Genomic DNA, 24,650 nt, shown 5'->3' with positions numbered 1-24,650 from the left:
GACTAATTCCTCGTCTTTAGTTGGCATTTGGGAATCTAAGTGTTTAAAGTCTTTCTGGGATCGATTATTTGCCCTGAATCTCTGGATTTCCAGCTGCTGTAAATGTAACGTCTGTGTTCAACCCAACAACCTATTGGGTTTGCTTTGAAGTGCTTCTGTTTTCAGCCCTTTGTGCTAAATGCATTAAAACTGAAGATCTCCTTAAAGCTGCAGCTCATTTTGATGGAAACAAAAAGGTGGAGAAAACAAGCTGCTGCACTGCTGCTTTACAGAAAGAGGGAAGGAAAGTCTGAGAGACAGAAAGCTTTATTTCCTCTGACAATAGATCCCAGATTACAGCAGATATATTTGTAGAAACATGGAATATTTCTATCTGCTGTTTACTTCTAAAGGACCAAATCAGTCCCATGTCATTTCTAATCTGTAATTATTCTCTAAAAACATCCAATCCAGTCTGTGAGGGAGAAAAGCATCTGAAATGTGAACACTAGCTGATCCAAGGAGCTGTTTCTCTGGCAGATTAGAGCATTTCCTCCAGATTTCCTTCATTAAGGCTGAAAATGCTGCCAGGAAGCATTTTCTGTCTCTCTGCCTCTTCTGTAGCTGCTGTGTTTGTGGGAGAAGGTCAGATAGAAGCAGAGAAATGAGGACAATGGTGACCTGATGCTAAAGAGTTGATGTTGCTGAAAGCTGCTGCATGTTTCTGTCAGCATTTCTTCATCTGATCTGCTTTGTGAATCAGATCCTGACAGTGAACAGATACTGGCCACAAAGCAGAGGCACAACTCTGCTGTCTGACCATCTAACAAGGTTCTGCTTCTAAGGATGGATCCCATTGGTTAGCATCACATCATGTGACCTAAGAGACCTTCTAATGATGACACCTCCTGATGTTCCAGATGTTTCTGCTCCAACTTCATCACTAAATCAGGGTTTTTCCTTCAGTTGTCTCTTCTTCTCTGTTCCAGCAGATGTTGGTCTGCAGGAGGTTCTAGAGGAACATAAGATCAGTCTGAGGAGGAGATGTGAACGTGTGACTGAAGGAAGTGATGAAGCAGGAAGTAGAACCCTCCTCAACAGGATCTACACTGATCTCTACATCACAGAGGGACAGAGTGAAGAGGTTAATAGCCAACATGAGGTGAAGCAGCTGGAGAGAGCTTCCAGGATCCAGAACCTCCATGACTCTCCAATCAGGTGCCACGACATCTTTAAAGCCTCACCTGACCAACATGGAGCCATCAGAGTGGTTCTGACCAACGGCGTGGCTGGTGTTGGAAAAACCTTCTCAGTGCAGAAGTTCACTCTGGACTGGGCCGAGGGCTTGGAGAACCAAGATGTCCGTGTGGTGGTTCTGCTGTCGTTCAGGGAGCTGAACCTGATCAGAGGTGAGCAGCACAGTCTTCTCACGCTGCTCCATGTTTTCCATCCAACCCTCCAGAAGCTCCCAGCAGAGCAGCTGGCTCGCCACAAACTTCTCTTCATCTTTGACGGCCTGGATGAAAGCAGACTTTCTCTGGACTTCAGCCACAGTCGGCTGGTTTCTGACGTCACACAGAAGTCATCAGTCGACGTTCTGCTGACAAACCTCATCAAGGGGAACCTGCTTCCCTCGGCTCTGGTCTGGATCACCTCCAGACCTGCAGCGGCCAATCAGATCCCTCCTTCATGTGTTGCCAGGGTAACAGAGGTACGAGGCTTCAGCGACGCCCAGAAGGAGGAGTACTTCAGGAGGAGGTTCAGTGATGAAGAGCTGTCCAGCAGAATCATCTCCCACATCAAGACCTCCAGGAGCCTCCACATCATGTGTGGAATCCCAGTCTTCTGCTGGATCACTGCTACGGTTCTGGAGAACATGTTGACCACAGAGCAGAGAGGAGAGCTGCCCAAGACCATGACTGACATGTACTCTCACTTCCTGCTGGTCCAGACCAGGAGGAAGAAGAACAAGTACCATGGAGGACATGGGAGGAGTCCACAGGAGCTGATGGAGGCTGACAGGGAAGTTCTCCTGAAGCTGGGGAGGCTGGCGTTGGAACATCTGGAGAAAGGAAACATCATGTTCTACCAAGAAGACCTGCAGCAGTGTGGTCTGGATGTCACAGAGGCCTCGGTGTACTCAGGAGTTTGTACAGAGATCTTCAAGAGAGAGAGCGTGATCTTCCAGAAAGCAGTCTACTGCTTTGTTCATCTGAGCATTCAGGAGTTTCTGGCTGCAGTCTACATGTTCCACTGCTTCACCAGCAGGAACACACAGGTGGTGCAGAACTTCCTGGGAGATAAATACAGTGAAACATCTCTGGATGAGTTCATGAGGAGAATCATGGATAAATCCCTCAGAAGTGAAAATGGCCACCTGGACCTGTTTGCTCGCTTCCTTCATGGCCTCTCTGTGGAGTCCAACCAGAGACTCTTAGGAGGCCTGCTGGGTCAGACAGAGAACCGTCCAGGAACCATCCAGAGAGTCATCACCAACCTGAAGAAGATGAACACTGGTGGAATCTCTCCTGACAGAAGCATCAACATCTTCCACTGTCTGATGGAGATGAAGGACCTCTCAGTTTATCAGGAGATCCAACAGTTCCTGAAATCAGAGAACAGATCAGAGGAGCTCTCAGAGATCCAGTGCTCAGCTCTGGCCTACATGCTGCAGATGTCAGAGGAGGTTCTGGATGAGTTGGACCTGGAGAAGTACAACACATCAGAATTAGGACGATGGAGACTGGTTCCAGCTGTGAGGAACTGCAGAAAGGCTCGGTGAGTCCAGATGTCTTCACTGACTGATGCTGACTCAGCATTATTGCCGTCCGGTTTATTCTTCATTATTCAGTCAGTTCTGGACGTTTTTGGACCTTTAACTACTTCCTTCATACTTTGGACTATTTCAACCATCAGATTTCTAAATCTTCAGCTCATTCAGGTCAGCTCTGCTGCAGCTTTTGGTATTTAGAGATTTTGATCTTTTAGAAAGATTCAATCATCCAGAGACACATTTTAAACTTTAAACAGCTCTTCACTCATTGGGCTGTTACCCATTTCAATCTGAAAAACTCACACAGAAAGAAAAGGCAATTAGAAGAATTTTATTGATACAATATTTTAAGAGTTTGGCGCTCAGACCTCGGCAGGAAAAATTCACGCTGAATTATACTTCAATATGCATAAGCAGGCGTATGAGAACAGGGATATTTCCCCCCAAAAATTACCGAGGTCGAGGCCGGTGCATCAAACAGGCCGGTTGCCTTGAAGGCCTACCAAAGTTGAGTGAGATGAATGGGGAGATGAGGGGAGGTGTATGTTGAGGTGAATGAATAGAGATGGTCAGTCTCAGGATGATACTTGGAACTGAAAGGCTTGCAAAGGGGAACGTCTAAATCGAAATACTTGGACCTCGGCAGGAAACATAAATCAGGAAACATGATTTATATTTTAACGTAGATAAACAGATGTATGAGAATAAGGATGTTCCCCCCCAAAAATGCTGAGGTCCAGGCCAGAGCGTCAGCAAGTTCAGAAGGCAGAGAGAAGGATGAGCAATGAAGGAGAAAAGATGAGAAAGCTTAGCAAAGAGGGCCATTGCTGCAAAGGCTTTCCAAAATTTAAACGAGATGAATGGAAAGATGAGGTGAGGTGGATGGAGAGGTGAAAGGTCAGGTGAAAGGTCAGGTGAAAGGTCAGTTTCTGGCTGATGCACGTGATGAATGAATAATCATAGCAGGGAACGCAGGGAACATGGCAGAGAACGCAGGGAACATGGCAGAGAACGCAGGGAACATGGCAGAGAACGCAGGTAATATGGCAGAGAACGCAGGGAATATGGCAGAGAACGCAGGGAATATGGCAGAGAACGCAGGGAATATGGCAGAGAACGCAGGGAACATGGCAGAGAACGCAGGTAATATGGCAGAGAACGCAGGGAACATGGCAGAGAACGCAGGGAATATGGCAGAGAACGCAGGGAAAAGGCAGAGAACGCAGGGAATATGGCAGAGAACGCAGATAATATGGCAGAGAACGCAGGGAATATGGCAGAGAACGCAGGGAATATGGCAGAGAACGCAGGGAATATGGCAGAGAACGCAGGGAATATGGCAGAGAACGCAGGGAATAGGCAGAGAACGCAGGGAATATGGCAGAGAACGCAGGGAATATGGCAGAGAACGCAGGGAACATGGCAGAGAACGCAGGGAATATGGCAGAGAACGCAGGGAAAAGGCAGAGAACGCAGGGAACAGGCAGAGAACGCAGGGAATAGGCAGAGAACGCAGGGAATATGGCAGAGAACGCAGATAATATGGCAGAGAACGCAGGGAATATGGCAGAGAACGCAGGGAATATGGCAGAGAACGCAGGGAATATGGCAGAGAACGCAGGGAACACACAGGGAGCATGGCAGAGAACGCAGGGAATAGGCAGAGAACGCAGGGAACACACAGGGAGCATGGCAGAGAACGCAGGGAATAGGCAGAGAACGCAGGGAATATGGCAGAGAACGCAGGGAATATGGCAGAGAACGCAGGGAACCTGGCAGAGAACGCAGGGAATATGGCAGAGAACGCAGGGAACACACAGGGAATATGGCAGAGAACGCAGGGAACATGGCAGAGAACGCAGGGAACACACAGGGAATATGGCAGAGAACGCAGGGAACATGGCAGAGAACGCAGGGAACACACAGGGAATATGGCAGAGAACGCAGGGAATGTGGCAGAGAACGCAGGGAACATGGCAGAGAACGCAGGGAATATGGCAGAGAACGCAGGGAACACACAGGGAATATGGCAGAGAACGCAGGGAACATGGCAGAGAACGCAGGGAACACACAGGGAATATGGCAGAGAACGCAGGGAACATGGCAGAGAACGCAGGGAACACACAGGGAATATGGCAGAGAACGCAGGGAATGTGGCAGAGAACGCAGGGAACATGGCAGAGAACGCAGGGAATATGGCAGAGAACGCAGGGAACATGGCAGAGAAAGCAGGGAACATGGCAGAGAACGCAGGGAATATGGCAGAGAACGCAGGGAATATGGCAGAGAACGCAGGGAACATGGCAGAGAACGCAGGGAACATGGCAGAGAATGCAGGGAATATGGCAGAGAACGCAGGGAACACACAGGGAGCATGGCAGAGAACGCAGGGAATAGGCAGAGAACGCAGGGAATAGGCAGAGAACGCAGGGAATAGGCAGAGAACGAAGGGAATATGGCAGAGAACGCAGGGAATAGGCAGAGAACGCAGGGAATAGGCAGAGAACGCAGGGAACAGGCAGAGAACGCAGGGAACACACAGGGAGCATGGCAGAGAACGCAGGGAATATGGCAGTGAACGCAGGGAACATGGCAGAGAACGCAGGGAACATGGCAGAGAACGCAGGGAATATGGCAGTGAACGCAGGGAACATGGCAGAGAACGCAGGGAATAGGCAGAGAACGCAGGGAATATGGCAGAGAACGCAGGGATTAGGCAGAGAACGCAGGGAATATGGCAGAGAACGCAGGGAATATGGCAGAGAACGCAGGGAATAGGCAGAGAACGCAGGGAATATGGCAGAGAACGCAGGGAATATGGCAGAGAACGCAGGGAATATGGCAGAGAACGCAGGGGGCATGGCAGAGAACGCAGGGAATATGGCAGAGAACGCAGGGAACATGGCAGAGAACGCAGGGAATAGGCAGAGAACGCAGGGAATAGGCAGAGAACGCAGGGAACATTGCAGAGAATGCAGGGAATATGGCAGAGAATGCAGGGGGCATGGCAGAGAACGCAGGGAATATGGCAGAGAACGCAGGGAACATGGCAGAGAACGCAGGGAACATGGCAGAGAACGCAGGGAACATGGCAGAGAACGCAGGGAATAGGCAGAGAACGCAGGGAATATGGCAGAGAACGCAGGGGGCATGGCAGAGAACGCAGGGAATATGGCAGAGAACGCAGGGAATAGGCAGAGAACGCAGGGAATATGGCAGAGAACGCAGGGAATAGGCAGAGAACGCAGGGAATATGGCAGAAAACGCAGGGAATATGGCAGAAAACGCAGGGAATAGGCAGAAAACGCAGGGAATATGGCAGAGAACGCAGGGAACATTGCAGAGAACGCAGGGAATAGGCAGAGAACTCAGGGAATATGGCAGAAAACGCAGGGAATATGGCAGAAAACGCAGGGAATAGGCAGAAAACGCAGGGAATATGGCAGAGAACGCAGGGAACATTGCAGAGAACGCAGGGAATATGGCAGAGAATGCAGGGAACATGGCAGAGAACGCAGGGAATATGGCAGAGAACGCAGGGAATAGGCAGAGAATGCAGGGAATAGGCAGAGAACGCAGGGAATATGGCAGAGAACGCAGGGAATAGGCAGAGAACTCAGGGAATATGGCAGAAAACGCAGGGAATATGGCAGAAAACGCAGGGAATAGGCAGAAAACGCAGGGAATATGGCAGAGAACGCAGGGAACATTGCAGAGAACGCAGGGAATATGGCAGAGAATGCAGGGAACATGGCAGAGAACGCAGGGAATATGGCAGAGAACGCAGGGAATATAGCAGAAAACGCAGGGAATAGGCAGAGAACGCAGGGAATATGGCAGAGAACGCAGGGAATATGGCAGAGAACGCAGGGAATATGGCAGAGAACGCAGGGAATATGGCAGAGAACGCAGGGGGCATGGCAGAGAACGCAGGGAATATGGCAGAGAACGCAGGGAATAGGCAGAGAACACAGGGAATATGGCAGAGAACGCAGGGAATAGGCAGAGAACGCAGGGAATATGGCAGAGAACGCAGGGAATAGGCAGAGAACGCAGGGAATATGGCAGAGAACGCAGGGAATAGGCCGAGAACGCAGGGAATAGGCCGAGAACGCAGAGAATATGGCAGAGAACGCAGGGAATAGGCAGAGAATGTAGGGAATAGGAAGAGAACGCAGGGAACATGGCAGAGAACGCAGGGAATAGGCAGAGAACACAGGTAAAACACAGGGAATATGGTGGAGAACGCAGGGAGCATGGCAGAGAACGCAGGGAATATGGCAGAGAACGCAGGGAACATGGCAGAGAACGCAGGGAATATGGCAGAGAACACAGGGAACATGACAGAGAACGCAGGGAACATGGCAGAGAACGCAGGGCTTATGGCAGAGAACGCTGGGAACATGGCAGAGTACGCAGGGAGCATGACAGAGAACGCAGGGAACATGGCAGAGAACGCAGGGCTTATGGCAGATAACGCTGGGAACATGGCAGAGAACGCAGGGAAAACACAGGGAACATGGCAGAACGCAGGGAACATGGCAGAGAACGCAGGGAACATGGCAGAGAACGCAGGGAACATGGCAGAGAACGCAGGGAATATGGCAGAGAACGCAGGGAACATGGCAGAGAACGCAGGGAGCATGACAGAGAACATAGGTAATATGGCAGAGAACGCAGGGAACATGGCAGAGAACGCAGGGAACATGGCAGAGAACGCAGGGAGCATGGCAGAGAACGCAGGGAACATGGCAGAGAACGCAGGGAATATGGCAGAGAAAGCAGGGAACATGGCAGAGAACGCAGGGAGCATGACAGAAAACGCAGGGAACATGGCAGAGAACGCAGGGAATATGGCAGAGAACGCAGGGAACATGGCAGAGAACGCAGGGAGCATGACAGAGAACATAGGTAATCTGGCAGAGAACGCAGGGAACATGGCAGAGAACGCAGGGAACATGGCAGAGAACGCAGGGAGCATGGCAGAGAACGCAGGGAACATGGCAGAGAACGCAGGGAATATGGCAGAGAACGCAGGGAGCATGACAGAGAACGCAGGGAATATGGCAGAGAACGCAGGGAACATGGCAGAGAACGCAGGGAATATGGCAGAGAACACAGGGAAAACACAGGGAACATGGCAGAGAACGCAGGGAATATGGCAGAGAACGCAGGGAATATGGCAGAGAACGCTGGGAACATGGCAGAGAACGCAGGGAACATGGCAGAGAACACAGGGAAAACACAGGGAATATGGCAGAGAACGCAGGGAGCATGGCAGAGAACGCAGGGAATATGGCAGAGAACGCAGGGAACATGGCAGAGAACGCAGGGAATATGGCAGAGAACACAGGGAACATGACAGAGAACGCAGGGAACATGGCAGAGAACGCAGGGCTTATGGCAGAGAACGCTGGGAACATGGCAGAGAACGCAGGGAGCATGACAGAGAACACAGGGAACATGACAGAGAACGCAGGGAACATGGCAGAGAACGCAGGGCTTATGGCAGAGAACGCAGGGAGCATGACAGAGAACGCAGGGAACATGGCAGAGAACGCAGGGCTTATGGCAGATAACGCTGGGAACATGGCAGAGAACGCAGGGAAAACACAGGGAACATGGCAGAGAACGCAGGGCTTATGGCAGATAACGCTGGGAACATGGCAGAGAACGCAGGGAAAACACAGGGAACATGGCAGAGAACGCAGGGAGCATGACAGAGAACACAGGGAGCATGGCAGAGAACGCAGGGAACATGGCAGAGAACGCAGGGAACATGGCAGAGAACGCAGGGAAAACACAGGGAGCATGGCAGAGAACGCAGGGAATATGGCAGAGAACGCAGGGAACATGGCAGAGAACGCAGGGAGCATGGCAGAGAACGCAGGGAATAGGCAGAGAACGCAGGGAACAAGGCAGAGAACACAGGGAACATGGCAGGGAACCAGAGGAGGTCCCGGATGAGTCGGCGGATCCGCGAATCAAGAGCCAGCCCCACGGGATCAGTTTGAGAAAGACCCCGGCGCGCTATGAAGCGAAGCTGACCGGAACTTATGCAGAGTTGGGACGCGTCTGCGTCGCTTGGAGTTCTTTGCGCCAGGAATCGGAGCTGACGAAAACAGAGGTCAGAAAGGAAGATGTGCGGCTATAATTCACCTCTTTAGAAAATCCCTCTTTAGGTCAGGGCTATTGAACTGATGGTCTGTGGGCCACTTCTGGTCCGCTGGTGATGGTAATCTGGGCCGTAAATGACTTCTTTGTAAAAACTAAATAAATCAGAGAAGATCAGAAACATTGTGTGAAAAACAGCCCAGATGAGCGGCATGGTTGACCAGCCTTGGTTTGTCTGCTGTTCAGTTCCTAACCTCTAAGTAATAGGTTAGCTTTCATTGTTCTCTGAAACAGTCCACAACTATGTTTGTCTCTCAGTGTCTACGACTGTCACTGACATCTTCAACCCTTGGAGTAATCCCCCCCCCCCCCACTGTGTAAAGCCACATAGGTGAGCCCACAAGAAGAGACATGTGGCTTTATTTGCTCTTCAACCATTGGTTAACAAACAGTTGTCTGAAGGCAGACAGGTTTCTAAAGCTGACTGCAGAACAGAGGATGTCACTAAACAGAACAGACACAGAACTCATGGTGCAGAACTGTCTCTGTCTAAATCCGCCTCTCCAGCACCCCTACACCAAGAAACAGGAAAGAAAAAACAGCTTCATTTTTAGTTTTATTTAACCAGGAAAAAGACCATTGAGATCAAGAACAATAGAGAACAAATGAACAGTGTCCTGCCTTTTGTTAAAAGACAGCAATACATTCATGGTGGGAATAAATGACATAAATAAGATGATAAACTAGTTCATAGTTTACAATTAGTCCAAGCAAATCCATGCTAACAATAGTTAAAAAGGTTTGGGTGTGATATTTAATCAGAGTGAGACCTCCCATCGTGGTCAGATCTCTGAATAAAGGTTCCTCAGAGAAGTGAAGGACATCAAGCCTTGTGTGGAGAACTTTCTTCATCTTGGTGGCTGTCTAGCTTCACATAGTCTCCTGTTGTGAGGACAGCAGCAACGGTCCATGACAAGCCAAGCCTAACAACACCACAGTGTCTCTCAGGAGCCCTTTGGCTTGTTCCACTATGTTATGGAGCTGGAACAGAGTTAGAAGAGAAAGATCTCAGCTAACTAGATCCGCTATCATCACACCTCTCAACTTTTAAGGGAAGGTTAAGAGTGAGATTATGTTCATTTTTTGGGCTGGGGGAGCGGTGGAGAATGGATCCAGTCAACTGCGTCTCATTTTAACTGACTAGACATGGAAGTGGAGATGTTTTCCTTTGGTTAAAAAGTGAAAGAGGAGTGTCAACACCTTACTGTCCAGTTAGTGGGTTAAACAGAAAAACACCAAACTGTTCTCCTGTGATTGTTCCAACATACCAAGACTGCCTGATATGAGCAGAATCACGTCTGTTTAATCTCTATTCACAACATTTACGCTCAATATTGCACCTTCTCAACAAGTAAACGGCTCTGTGGTCCATGCCAGATTTCTGAGGAAAATCCAGTTTGCTCTGATTTTGGCTCATCTGCAGAAATTCTGTCTGCTGCAACCAAAACTCCACCTTCCTGAGTCCATTCAGCTGCTGCTTTATTCTTGTAAAATAGATTTTGTTACTAGGTAGACCCGCATGAATGGATCAAATGAAACAGACCCCACATGTACAAATAATCACTGAATAAAGTTATAAAGTAGTTGTAAGTTTCTGTCGGCATTTTTACACTCCTTTTTTAATCAGAATCAGAAATACTTTAATAACTACAGGTTACTACATGGGTTACTACATGCTGGTGCTAAATCTCACTGCAGAACATGTAAATAATTTAATGGCAATAAAATTAGAACCCTGAAAGATGTGCACATCTCCCAGTTCTTCCATAGCAGGACTGCTCCTCTGAAATAAAAAGATGCTATACAGCTCTTTAAAAAAAATCCATGTTGTAATTTCATGTAATGGGGCTAAATCAGTTTGATCATAACTAAGAAATCTAAAAGAAATGACGCTGTAACATGATTCTTTTATTAAGCCATGTAGCTTGATATAACCTCAGGTTTTGGACATATATGTTGCTCACAGAGGTCAAGTGAACGCTGCAGCTTTTCAAGCTCTGCGTCTCTGTGGTTATTAAGTGACTGTAGAAAAAACACTATTTGGTAACGTCTGGCACCAGCATAATTTATACTTAATGATAGCGGTGAGGAATCATTGAGGTGGGAGGATTTCCCCCCATTGGTGCGCTGCGTGTCAGAAATAAACAGTGAGGAAAAATCATCAATAAAGAGAGTAAAGGGCTCCTTTAGAGGGAAGAGGAGGAATGAGGGTCTGAGCTGAAGCCCCTTCAGTTACAAGTCCCTTAATGACCCTTAAAAGTGGACACCTTAATTACATGTAAGGTAATTATGTGCACCTGAATTCAAGCACAAAGTGACGCATCAACCCCCCCCCCAGACTAAGTGGTGTTAACGAAGCTCAGAAAGCGTTCATTTAGAGCGTATTTGATCCTGTCTAAAGACACCAGGCTACAGACTTCAGCTGAGATGCTTTAGCAGCTGTCTAAGAGCTACTTGATGATTTTGTGGAGTTGGATTTCATCATCAACTATGATTGATCATTTAATCATGATCACCATCAGACTGATTGACTGAAGGTTGTAACTCAGGAAATAATAACTGATTACTGAGTTCCTAATTAAAAGGAAACAGTGATTTTATCAGGCTGCAGCAAACAGAAACAGAGCAAAAGTAAAGCCACCCTCAGCAGCAGCAGCCTGTTGCTCTCCCAGCTCTGCTCTGATCTCAGCAGCACCTTTCACATTGCTATAGCAGAATGCAGCTTTGGGCCCTGAACCAATAACACATAACACACAGAAGCCAAACACTGATGGTCACCCACACACAGAACATCAGCCATGGCCTTGTGAAAGAGGGCAAAGTGGAGCCTGGTAGCAGGTGGAGCTTACCTGAAGCTGAGCCGGCCTTCTCCTTTGCCTCCATCTGCAGGTGTGAGTGGCTTTAATGCTCAGAGTGGCTCAGAGCTGATAGGTCTGGCTTTAAAACACAAGAGGAACCAGTCATGGCTGCACGCTGGATCAGAAAACAGATCTGCTAACCAGATACAGTCTAAAACGTCAATTAGTCTGTTTAGAAGTTTTGTTCTAATTTCTTCTGCTTTTTTTAATCACATGCGCCGTGTTTCTGTGCTGCACCGCTCTTACTGCCCCCCCCTCCCCTCCTAGGAGCCAGGTGCTTTTATCAGCGGCCAGCCTTCAAAACGTGAATCACTACGTTTAATGTCCTTCCACTCGTACCAAAATGTCCCAAATTAAATGAATAGAAGAGTCAGTAGCTGTGTTTCATGCTCTTTTGTTTTTAACGACACAGAACCAGCGGTGCTTCCGTGGGCGTGGTTCCTTGAGCTTGAATTCAGGTGCGCAAAATTACATGTAATTTAGGTGCGCACTTTTAAGGGTAATTTTAAGGAACTTGTAACATCAGGGGCTTTAGCTTAGATACATTTTTCATTCTCTCCCCTCTAAAGGAACCCTTTACAGTCTTCATTTATGCATTTTCCCACCGTTTATCCCTCGCGTGCAAAGCACCAATGAGGTTAACCCCCCAAATGAACATAATCTCACTCTTAATTTTTGGTAAAAATTGAGAGGTCTGGTGTGGATTATTATTTTGGACGGTAAAAAATATGCCTGGCCGGTTGATTTTTTACATCTACCGGCCAACTTGGCCATCGAATCAGGAAGTTAATTTCGGACACTGGATCTAAGATGTCAAAGCATTAGGACGACTTTCCTGTTAGTGGAAGTGTCACATATAAAATACATAATAATGAATAAATAATGAATTGAGCATAAATCTGAAAACATTGTCCACTAATCTACCATTTTAGTGTGTGGTGGCACAAGTGAGTCTAGAGTCAAGACATCTATCAATTTTAATATAATTATGTAGATATGATTATTATTATTATTATACTTAATGTTCATCATAGAAGAACAATAAATAAACCAAATGTTTTTAAACTTGGTAATTATTGACATTAACAAGCTGCAAGCAGCTATAAATGATTGTAACAAAATCTTCTCTTGCAGCAATATATCAAGCTAAAACAGACTTTGTAGTAAATGAAATAGGGCTCCCTCCACTGCAGACAGCAGCAGGTAGAATGTACTTCAGCTATTATACCACTGAAGAAGTAAAGTGCTAAACTAAGTCAGCCACTGGTAAACTCCTGCAGCGGAGAGCATGCTGTGAAGAAAAGCTGCTTTATTGATGCAGTTGTAGTAACACACTGTGTTCTATTGGAAGTAACGTAACGCCGTTATCTGTTACATTAAGTCATGACTCTCTTTACTAAATGAAAACTGGAGCCTCCTGGTTTCTTTTTGATACATTACCAGTAATTTTACCCAGTTTGGTCACTTCCAGTAAAAGGAAGAGGCGTCACTTGTATGTATAGTTAGAGATGATTTGGAAGTGAGATGAAGCCAAAACAACCATAGTGTATTATCACTAGACTCACATATGTCTAGAGATAATCTGCTGATAATTTACATAGAGGAGACGGCCAAATGCTACCATGGACATCCAGATAGATTTAGTCAGTTCTGTTGTTTTACTCTAGATGATCTTTCTTCATCTTTGTGGTTAAATGAAGCTTTTAACCAAAGCAGAGACACAGCAGCTCTGCAGTAGAACCAAGACCTGAAGAGACTGAAGAGATTCTCTGTGTGGGTCAAACAGGACATTGATGTGAAGAGCAGATGTTCATCTGATGATGACATCACTGTTTAGTCATCATCTTTTAGTCTGTTTATCAGTCTTTATTAGTCTGATTTAACTACAACTGATCTGATTCTTTCTCTCATCACAGACTAGTGGGCTGTAGGCTCTCACTGACTGACTGTGAAGTTGTGGCCTCAGCTCTGAAGTCCAACCCCTCCCTGACTGACCTGGAAATAGAGGAGATCTATGGAGGGAGAACCTTTGGAGACTCTGAGATGAAGCGTCTCTGTGAGATCCTGGAGACTCCATTCTGTAAAGTAAAGAAGCTGACGTAGGTTTTATCTTCACTGCTACTTTAATACTTATTTTAATTAATAATTTTGTTCTGACATTTTTTCTTTACAGACAACCTGCTGTCCAAATGTTTTGCCTTGTCAATTATTTATTTTCTTCTTTGATATTTTCAGTATTGAACATTTAACTCTTAAAATGCTTTGGACTGAAGAACAAAAATGAGGAAAATAAGTAAAATGATGTGAATTATTGATGGAGATGTTTTAATTTGATTTGGGAAAGATTTAGATAACAAGATCAGATCATTTAGCTTTATTTTTCATTTCTTTGTCACATCTTTACATGAAACATTAATCTTTGTTCCTCCAGAGTAGTGCCAGGATCACATTCATACACATAAAGAGTAAAATAAAAATAATAAAACAGCATTATCTAAAAAATGAATGTCTGAGAAGAACAAAGAGAGAAAATGTAAACTAAATCAAAGCGACGGGCACCAGCAGGTTGCATGTTCTCCCTGTGCTAGCGTGGGTTCTCTCTGGGTACTCCGGCTTCCTCCCACAGTCCTAAAACATGACTGTTAGCTTAACTGGCCTCTCTAAATCCTCCTTAGGTGTGAGTGTGTGTGTGAATGGTTGGTTGTCCTGTCTGTCTCTGTGTTGTCCTGTGATAGGCTGCTTACCTGTCCAGGTGAAGCCCGCCTCTCAGCCACTGACAGCTGCAGATAGACACCAGCAGCCCTCAGGACCCCAGCAGGGATCAGCCTGGTGGAAAATGGTTGGATGGACGGCACCAGCAGGTTCCAGCAGCTCAGCTTTGTCCTGAAGCTGCTGTTCTGTTGGTGCGGCTCAGAGAGGAACCGTCCTCTTCAGTCTGACAGCTCAATCAGACAGAACCAGAACCAGGAGCCAGCAGTGTGGCTATTAAAACTACAGCACAATATTGAAAAGTAAAAAGCTCTACTGCAGCAGACGCTCTCTGGACTCAGCGCTACCGTTCAGCAACAAGCCAACAAGTTTGAGCACCAAGAAGGAAAGCAAAGAAAAACTGAAGAATCATCATTTCTATTAGTCTGCAGACCATTTCTGCCTGGCAGACGATGATCCAGAGGAACATCTGGCTCCAGCTGTTCTCCTCCACCCTCCTCCTCCCAGGATGTGAAAAAGGAGGTGCTGGGAGCCCCATCAGCCCGGATGCTCTGTTGGCTCCTCACTTTAAATCGGCGCTGGAGAAGATCCAGAAGAATGCCGAGGAGTCAGAGACGCTTCAGGACCTGGTGAGGCCTCGCTCCGGGCCGACGTCCCTTGCTGGTCTGCCGGCTGCTTGGAGCACCGTGGCCAGGAGGTCAGGAGTTCAGGCGCTCCACGCCTCCTGGAGACTCCCTCTGCTCCTCCATCAGCCTCCTTCATCAGCCTCCTCCTTCATCAGCCTCCTCCTCCATCAGCCTCCTCCTCCCTCTGCTCCTCCATCAGACTCCTCCTCCCTCTGCTCCTCCATCAGCCTCCTCCTACATCAGCCCCATCCTCCTCCTCCATCAGCCTTCTCCTCCATCACCCTCCTCCTCCATCAGCCTCCTCCTCCATCAGGACCCTCCTCCATCAGCCTCCTCCTTCAGCCTCCTCCATCAGCATCCTCCTCCCTCTGCTCCTCCATCAGCTCCTCCATCAGCCTCCTCCATCAGCCTCCTCCTCCATCAGCCTCCTCCTCCTTCAGCCTCCTCCATCAGCCTCCTCCTCCATCAGGACCCTCCTCCATCAGCCTCCTCCTTCAGCCTCCTCCATCAGCATCCTCCTCCCTCTGCTCCTCCATCAGCCTCCTACATCAGCCTCCTCCTCTATCAGCCTCCTCCTCCATTAGCCTCCTCCTCCATCAGCCTCCTCCATCAGCCTCCTCCCTCTGCTCCTCCATCAGCCGCCTCCTCCATCAGCCGCCTCCTCCATCAGCCGCCTCCTCCATCAGCCTCCTCCTCCATCAGCCGCCTCCTCCATCAGCCTCATCCTCCATTAGCCTCCTCCTCCCTCTGCTCCTCCATCAGCCTCCTCCTCCTCCTCTCCTCCCTCTGCTCCTCCATCAGCCTCCTCCATCAGCCTCCTCCTCTATCAGCCTCCTCCTCCATTAGCCTCCTCCTCCATCAGCCTCCTCCCTCTGCTCCTCCATCAGCCTCCTCCTCCATCAGCCTCCTCCTCCATTAGCCTCCTCCTCCATCAGCCTCCTCCATCAGCCTCCTCCTCCATCAGCCTCCTCCATCAGCCGCCTCCTCCATCAGCCTCCTCCTCCATCAGCCTCCTCCATCAGCCGCCTCCTCCATCAGCCTCCTCCATCAGCCTCCTCCTTCATCAGCTTCCTCCTCCATCAGCCGCCTCCTCCATCAGCCGCCTCCTCCATCAGCCGCCTCCTCCATCAGCCGCCTCCTCCATCAGCCTCCTCCATCAGCCTCCTCCTCCATCAGCCGCCTCCTCCATCAGCCTCCTCCTCCATCAGCCTCCTCCATCAGCCTCCTCCTCCATCAGCCTCCTCCCTCTGCTCCTCCATCAGCCTACTCCTCCATCAGCCTCCTCCTCCATTAGCCGCCTCCTCCATCAGCCTCCTCCATCAGCCTCCTCCATCAGCCTCCTGCTCCATACGCCTCCCTCTGCTCCTCCATCAGCCTCCTCCATCAGCCTCCTCCATCAGCCTCCTCCATCAGCCTCCTCCTCCATCAGCCGCCTCCTCCATCAGCCTCCTCCTCCATCAGCCTCCTCCATCAGCCTCCTCCATCAGCCTCCTCCTCCATCAGCCTCCTCCATCAGCCTCCTCCCTCTGCTCCTCCATCAGCCTCCTCCTCCATCAGCCTCCTCCTCCATCAGCCTCCTCCTCCATTAGCCTCCTCCTCCATCAGCCTCCTCCATCAGCCTCCTCCATCAGCCTCCTGCTCCATACGCCTCCCTCTGCTCCTCCATCAGCCTCCTCCATCAGCCTCCTCCATCAGCCTCCTCCTCCATCAGCCTCCTCCTCCATCAGCCTCCTCCATCAGCTTCCTCCTCCCCTGCTTCTCTCTTCCTCCTCTTCTCCCTCTCTTCTCCTCCTTTTCCCCTCATTTTTTCTTCTTTCTCTCCTCCTTTTCCTCTCCTTTCCTCCTCTCCTCCTCACAGACTGATTAGCAGAGGCTCCACGCTGCACCTCCTCTCTCCTCCAAGGTTCAGAGGAGTCATGGAGACGGTTCTAGCATCTCCAGAGCAGAGCGCTGCACCTCCTCTCTCCTCCTCCACGGTTCAGAGGAGTCATGGAGACGGTTCTAGCGTCTCCAGAGCAGAGCGCTGCACCTCCTCTCCTCCTCCACGGTTCAGAGGAGTCATGGAGACGGTTCTAGCGTCTCCAGAGCAGAGCGCTGCACCTCCTCTCTCCTCCTCCACGGTTCAGAGGAGTCATGGAGACGGTGCTAGAGTCTCCAGAGCAGAGCGCTGCACCTCCTCTCTCCTCCACGGTTCAGAGGAGTCATGGAGACGGTTCTAGCGTCTCCAGAGCAGAGCGCTGCACCTCCTCTCTCCTCCACGGTTCAGAGGAGTCATGGAGACGGTTCTAGCGTCTCCAGAGCAGAGCGCTGCACCTCCTCTCTCCTCCACGGTTCAGAGGAGTCATGGAGACGGTTCTAGCGTCTCCAGAGCAGAGCGCTGCACCTCCTCTCTCCTCCACGGTTCAGAGGAGTCATGGAGACGGTTCTAGCGTCTCCAGAGCAGAGCGCTGCACCTCCTCTCTCCTCCACGGTTCAGAGGAGTCATGGAGACGGTTCTAGCGTCTCCAGAGCAGAGCGCTGCACCTCCTCTCTCCTCCACGGTTCAGAGGAGTCATGGAGACGGTTCTAGCGTCTCCAGAGCAGAGCGCTGCACCTCCTCTCTCCTCCACGGTTCAGAGGAGTCATGGAGACGGTTCTAGCGTCTCCAGAGCAGAGCGCTGCACCTCCTCTCCTCCTCCACGGTTCAGAGGAGTCATGGAGACGGTTCTAGCGTCTCCAGAGCAGAGCGCTGCACCTCCTCTCTCCTCCTTCACGGTTCAGAGGAGTCATGGAGACGGTTCTAGCGTCTCCAGAGCAGAGCGCTGCACCTCCTCTCCTCCTCCACGGTTCAGAGGAGTCATGGAGACGGTTCTAGCGTCTCCAGAGCAGAGCGCTGCACCTCCTCTCTCCTCCTCCACAGTTCAGAGGAGTCATGGAGACGGTGCTAGAGTCTCCAGAGCAGAGCGCTGCACCTCCTCTCTCCTCCACGGTTCAGAGGAGTCATGGAGATGGTTCTAGCGTCTCCAGAGCAGAGCGCTGCACCTCCTCTCTCCTCCACGGTTCAGAGGAGTCATGGAGACGGTTCTAGCATCTCCAGAGCAGAGCGCTGCACCTCCTCTCTCCTCCTCCACGGTTCAGAGGAGTCATGGAGACGGTTCTAGCGTCTCCAGAGCAGAGTGCTGCACCTCCTCTCTCCTCCACGGTTCAGAGGAGTCATGGAGACGGTTCTAGCGTCTCCAGAGCAGACTGCTGCACCTCCACTCTCCTCCACGGTTCAGAGGAGTCATGGAGATGGTTCTAGCGTCTCCAGAGCAGAGCGCTGCACCTCCTCTCTCCTCCTCTACGGTTCAGAGGAGTCATGGAGACGGTTCTAGCGTCTCCAGAGCAGAACGCTGCACCTCCTCTCTCCTCCACGGTTCAGAGGAGTCATGGAGACGGTTCTAGCATCTCCAGAGCAGAGCGCTGCACCTCCTCTCTCCTCCTCCACGGTTCAGAGGAGTCATGGAGGCGGTTCTAGCGTCTCCAGAGCAGAACGCTGCACCTCCTCTCTCCTCCTCCACAGTTCAGAGGAGTCATGGAGACGGTTCTAGCATCTCCAGAGCAGAGCGCTGCTCTCCTGTCAGAACTGCAGGAACTCCTGGATAAAGACGTCGTTTCCAGGGTTCTCCACGGGGTTCTATTGCCTTTATTTACTGGTTCTGATCACAGAGAGACGGTTCCACATGCTGACAGTCAGACAGCTGCTGGAGAACGTTCTCCAGAACCACTGGTTCTCCTCCATAGATCTGAAGGACTACTTCCATGTTCCATCATCCCCAAACACAGGAAGTATCTGCGCTTCTCCTTCCAGGGGATTCCCTGTCACTACAACCTGCCGTTGGGTTCCTCTCTGGTTCCACGCACGTTCTCCAGATGCCGCTGCGCTCTGCAGGGATGAGAATCCTCTTTTATGTGGACCACCTGCTCTTGCTGCCTCGGTCCAGAGAGGAAGCGGCGGTGCAGACCAGAGCTCTGGCTCCACAGCTGACAGAACTGGGTTCTCCATAAAGTGCTAAAAGGTTGTGTTCTGCGTCCCAGCTGCTAGGAGCTAAACTGGGCCACCATGAGAGCCCAGAGCAGACGCTGTCAGCGCTGCTCCGCCGGGTCACACCTCCACACAGTGACAGCTCTGTCCGTCATGCGGCTGCTGGGGATGACGTCAGCGGCCCACCTGCTGCTTCCGCTGGCTCTGCTTCATAGGAGGCGCCTGCCTGCAGAGATGCTTCACCCGCCTGCGCAGAGACCCTGTGGCCAGAAGAGGCAGAGGATGACTGCAGTCCCTCCGTCAGTGGGAGCCCACCTGGCCCACTGGGGAAACCCCCCCACTGTGTCAGAGGGAGTTGCCCTCAGCAGACCAGAGTCACACGTCCCGGTGTTCACAGACGCTGTCAGGCTGGGAGGAAGGTGTCTGTCCCAGGTAGTGGCAGAGAAGTGGCCACACCACATGTCTCTCCACATAAAGGTGCTGAAGCTGACTCAGCATTTTGCTCCTCTGCTGCGGGACCAGCAGCTTCTGATCCACACCCACAACAGGCTCACAGCAGCGGCATAAAGCGCCAAGGCTGCTGCTTTAGCTTGAAGATGAATCCAGAACAATGTGAGCTGAAACTCTGTTAAATGATCCATGTTTAGAACATTGTGGCTCTGAGAACCACTGTTCTAGCAGAACCCTGAGCCAGACTAGAAGACAGCAGCATTTTAAACAGACGCCAGAGCCATCAGACTTAAATATCCAGCAGCAGCAAGTGATCATGGATGGATTTATGTTCAAGGAGAGTTTATTGTTGGCTGCTAATCTCCAAGCTCTAGTGCCCCCCCCCCCCCCAACCCTAAGCCCAGAACATCTTCATCAGCAGCCAGCCACTGCTGAGAACCACACCTTGATCTGGACCTTCACACGTCATGATAACATGTTCTGGTTCTGCTGGCTTTAACTCTTTAAATCAGTTCTACTGGATCACATATCAGACATCAGTTCATCATGTTTCTGGCACTTTTACATTCAGGGACATTCATTTTCTACATTTGATCATTTATTTGTTCATGTTTCAGTTTTAACCTGCATCCTGGTGGCTTCAGCTCACATCTTTCATTCTTTATTCAGATTGATAGACTGCAGTTTGTCAGAGATCAGCTGTAAACATCTGTTCTCTGCGCTGAAGTCCAACCCGTCCCATCTGACAGAACTGGACCTGAGTGACAACGACCTGAAAGATGGTGGAGTGAAGGAGCTCTGTGGTTTCCTCCAGACTCCCCTCTGCAAACTACAGACACTGAGGTCAGACTCCATGTTTTAGTTCTGATATCTGTGATGTGAAAGTTGTGTTGACACTAAACTGCAGACATCTGGCTGATATTCTACTGATCCACACTGAGGATCTTCATGGTAAAGTCTGCTTTCTTCTTCACTGCTTTGCTCCACTTAAAGTTTGTTTCTTTTTCTAACTTCCTGTCAGCATTTATTCAATAATCAGCAGAAAACATGAAACAATGAGCTGAATTTCAGTTTAGAGTTGCAGCTTTTATCCAGAACTGAGGAAGAGGAAGAGAGAAGAAATAAAATGCTGATGTTTCATTTATTTGAAGGTTTTTAATCTCTTTAAACCTTCATCAGGTCAGTTTTTCTCCATTTTCTACAGGATGATGTTAAAATAATTGAATAAGTGGATGTAATTGAGCTGAAAAGCAAAGTTCAGATCTTGTATTGTAATAAATCTTTGCTGAGTTTGTTCCTGGACTTGGAGCCAGTTTTTAATGTTGTCTCTCTGTGTAACTGAGTCTGAGCCCTGATCTCAGGTCAGAAGCGGACAGCATTGGGACCCCCAGTGTGTAGAAATGCCCCTCATGTGAAGCGGCTCAGAGGGGATTCAAGCCAGTTTAGAAAAGTCAATTTCAGCTCCTGGAATCTGTGTGACAGGAACAAATCTATAATCCCTGATTGATGCTTCAGCACTTTTAGAAGCTCTGCAAGGATTTTACTGACTAAAACACTCAGACACAACATGTCACAGTAGCAGGTTCTGCTTCTGGGAGCTTCAGCTCCTAAAGTCAGTTTACATGAAATATTCTCCATCACATCATGTTTTTATGGCTGTGGAATCATTAAAATACTTCATTTATCTGCATTAATCTCCATTTGTTCATAGTTCCGCCACAGTTGCTGCTGACTTGTTTGTTTTCTGTGAAACTTGAATAATTTGGCTGCAGAAGCTGAGTTTGTATTGATGGAGCTGCTGGTGGAGCTGACAGAGGTGAAGAGCTGAAGTCAGCAGGGCTGTCATTTAGAAAGCTTGCTGACACTAAATGGAGCTGAAATGTGCGTACGCCACTTTCCACCAGAAGTTAGGATCTCTAAAAATGAACTTGGGGGAAAATGTATGGTCCTCATGCCAGCTCTGACCCAGGCGTACGCTCATTTTGGAGACGGGGAAACTGGAGACGCAGATGGTGAAGTGGTGAATTACAGCCAACCTGCATGAGGATTCCTCTCAGACGTTCACTTTCACTCCATATCAGACTTTAGTCAGAGATCATCTTGATCAGAAGCATTAAAAGCTCAGTATTATTCATTCTGCTGCTGGTGACTCTTAAATCCATCTGGGACATTTCAGATAAATCTAAATACCCATAAGCCATCTTAAATCTTAAATCAAAGTCTGCTAACATCTTCTCTGGGTTTTCTACCTTCACATTCCTCTCTCCAATCATCACCAGGGTGACGTGTTCCACAGATTATTGTGACCAGGTGAGCAGCAATCACTTTAATTGCTGCAAACAGTCAAACACACTCGTGCGTAATGCTGCTGGCTGGATGCATTGGCACTGCTGGAAGACCGTGCAGATGGAGAATTGAGGAAACGCGCTTTCAGGGATCAAAGATTTCCTGGCCAATAATGAGGACTGGCCAATATCCTGATTCTGACTCCCAGCATGCATTGTGCTGTTCCCCACAGGGGAAAGTGGCTCCACCTCCCTGTGAGGAGGTGAAAGGCAGCTCTCCCCCCCCCAGAGAGCAGAGAAGGAGGCTTTCTGCTCACACCCAGGCAGTGCTCACCTTTTTAGGGGGGGGGGGACCTCTCTCCTCTGAATGTGGATCTGAACCCACAGCCACAGGTGAATTTCACCACGGAGCACAGCGTGGTTTACTTTTTAACAACTTATTCTAACAGCTTCTTAACAACTTGTTTTAATGTGGACAACATCTGAGCTTTTACTTCTGATTTCCACATTTAATAAACGCCTCTCTGGGAAATTTTCCCAACGTTTCTTTGCTTTTTCTCCGTGGCTGCCACGTCACCATGATGAAAAAATGATCAGCTGACACATTTTCTACACATTAACATTCATGAGGTGCTTTGCATCGAGCATTTCTGCTTGAATCTGGGCGTGTAGAGGGCAGAACCTGAGCCAGAACCTGGTACCAAATGTATCGCTACAGCTGGGATCTAGAAAGGAAAATGGCTGCTGCTGTGTCTGAGCATGGTTTGATTCATCTGAATATTTTTACCATACTCCATTTTCTTTTTCTTGGCGTTCACTTTTAGTACGGATTCCACACAAAGTTTCTAAATGAGAGCCAGGACTGTAAAAACTACTAAACAAGTTTTAACTGTTGAAAGTTCTGATATTGTTGATTGTTGAAGAGCTGAAGTCAGCAGGTCTTTATTGAAGCAGCAGCTTGTTGTCATTAATATTAATGAGAGTTCTTTAACTGGTTCTGTTGGACTGTTAGAACCTGCATCCTGGTGGCTTCAGCTCACATCTTTCATTCTTTATTCAGATTGATAGACTGCAGTTTGTCAAAGATCAGCTGTGAACATCTGGTAACGGCACTGAAGTCCAACCCGTCCCATCTGACAGAACTGAACCTGATCTTAAACGACCTGAAGGAGTCAGATGTTCAGCAGCTGCAGGATCTTGTAAAGAGTCCAGACTACAAACTGAAAACTCTGTAAGTAGATGGTTGGAGTGAGTCCAGCTGCTGTCAGCAGAACTGTTCTGAACCCAGTTGGTAGCAAAGCAAAGATCCAGTGTTTCCAGTAAAGCTGCAGCTTCTCAGTGGGAGGAGAATGGTGACAGGCTTCCTGATTGGACACAAAGACAACAATGAGCCAATCAGAGGAGCCAGCAGCTTGTTGTCTTCCTGTCTTTGTGTCCATGTGAAGATGACTGTTGTTGTTGTGTTCATGTCTTCCAGCTGACAGCCTTCCACCATGTCTAGAGACAGTGGTCCTCATTCATCAAGCTGTGGAGCATCAGATCTGATCTCAGACTCTTTGTTCTCTCATTTCAACAGCAAACAGCTGATCAGTTTCATCTTAGTCACAGCTCTGAGATCAGTCTGACTGCAGCCTGCAAATCACTGATTTCACAGCCCATCATTCCATTTAGTCACCATGTGGTCTTTCTACAGAGCACAAGCTCTGCTGAAGTCCACTCAGCACATCTGGACATGTGTCCTTCTCTCACTAGTTTCATCCAGATGTGTTCAGGGACAGCCTCCATGTTTCTTAGTCAGCTGATGTTTCAGGAACAGATGTTCAGCTTCCAGAGGCTGAAACACTCACTGATCTCCTCTGTTGCTCCTTCTTCTCTCTGCAGGTGGTGGAGGGACTGATGATCTTAGTGGAGGAGAGAAGCTGAGCTGTCCTGATGATCCAGAGGTTGAAGCTGCAGCAGTTTGACTTTAAAGAGACTCTGACTGGATCCTGATGATGAACTCTGACCTTAGAGATGTTGATCCTGTTTATCTGATCATGTCTGTCATTTAGTGTCTGATATTGTTTGTCTCTGTGGACCAATGAGGATCAAATGAAAACTAAGCTGCATTTAGTGGCTCCATGGAGTTTTGATCTGAATCTGATGAAACTGCAAAGTTGATCTTTTTTCTCTCTGCTTCATTTTCAGCCTGTAACCCAGAAATCTGAAATAAAGCTCAACTCTAAAGTTTTCAGGCTGCATGTTTGCTTCATTGTGATGCAGTTTCTGCAGGTTTTTCAGCATATTTTAGATGTTTTCTGCAAATGTTTGGGCAGCTCTGCTCCTTTTATCTGTTGCTGCAAACAGCTCAGTGAGTAAATGATGGTTTCTTCAATCAGAGGATGAAGCTTTTCTTCAGGATTTTACATCAAATCTGTTTATTTCCTTCTTTCTGAAGGTAAAATCTAAAAGTGAGTAAAGATAAAGTTTGATCTGCTCCAGCTTCTCCTTTGGTGAGCATGGAAACACTTTCTGCAGCAGCTCAGAGACTTTCAGATCTTCTCTGTTCTTCCTGCAGAACGGTTCTGGTTCTGTTGGATCTGAGGCTCATCATGCAGCTCTGCTCTGCTGAGGTCAGAACATAGATTTTAATCCTGTTTAGGGACTGTGGGGGTAAAACCTTCACCTGCAGCTCCTCATCAAGTCCACTGTGGACGTTGGAGAAGGAAAAGAGATTTTCTCTTTTCATCAGAAATTCAAACATGAATCATTTCCTTTTTTCTCGTTTCCTGGACATTTCAGACGGACCAGAAC

At 48.7% G+C, this 24,650-nt stretch overlaps 1 protein-coding gene across 1 annotated transcript; it reads left to right on the top strand.

The window, feature by feature from the left end:
• Nucleotides 1–746: 746 nt before the first annotated feature.
• Nucleotides 747–23,868, top strand: LOC118559035 (NACHT, LRR and PYD domains-containing protein 12-like). Its single transcript, XM_036129723.1, has 6 exons — nucleotides 747–838; nucleotides 972–2,757; nucleotides 13,701–13,883; nucleotides 20,242–20,415; nucleotides 22,918–23,088; nucleotides 23,739–23,868. The coding sequence occupies exons 1-6, from the start codon at nucleotides 826–828 to the stop codon at nucleotides 23,752–23,754; spliced, it is 2,343 nt and encodes a 780-aa protein (XP_035985616.1). The 5' UTR covers nucleotides 747–825; the 3' UTR covers nucleotides 23,755–23,868.
• The last annotated feature ends 782 nt before the right edge of the window (nucleotides 23,869–24,650 follow it).

The sequence above is a fragment of the Fundulus heteroclitus genome, unplaced genomic scaffold (genome assembly GCF_011125445.2).
Source record: "Fundulus heteroclitus isolate FHET01 unplaced genomic scaffold, MU-UCD_Fhet_4.1 scaffold_207, whole genome shotgun sequence".
NCBI classification, from domain to species: domain Eukaryota; kingdom Metazoa; phylum Chordata; class Actinopteri; order Cyprinodontiformes; family Fundulidae; genus Fundulus; species Fundulus heteroclitus.
The sequence above is the reverse complement of the archived record's forward strand: the minus strand, read 5'-3'. Positions and strand labels throughout refer to the sequence as shown.

Excerpts from the sequence above, each read along its gene's own strand:
- LOC118559035 (XM_036129723.1), top strand. Across the intron at positions 2,758-13,700 it reads AGGAACTGCAGAAAGGCTCG|ACTAGTGGGCTGTAGGCTCT; the intron begins GTGAGTCCAGAT and ends CTCTCATCACAG. Across the intron at positions 13,884-20,241 it reads TGTAAAGTAAAGAAGCTGAC|ATTGATAGACTGCAGTTTGT; the intron begins GTAGGTTTTATC and ends TTCTTTATTCAG.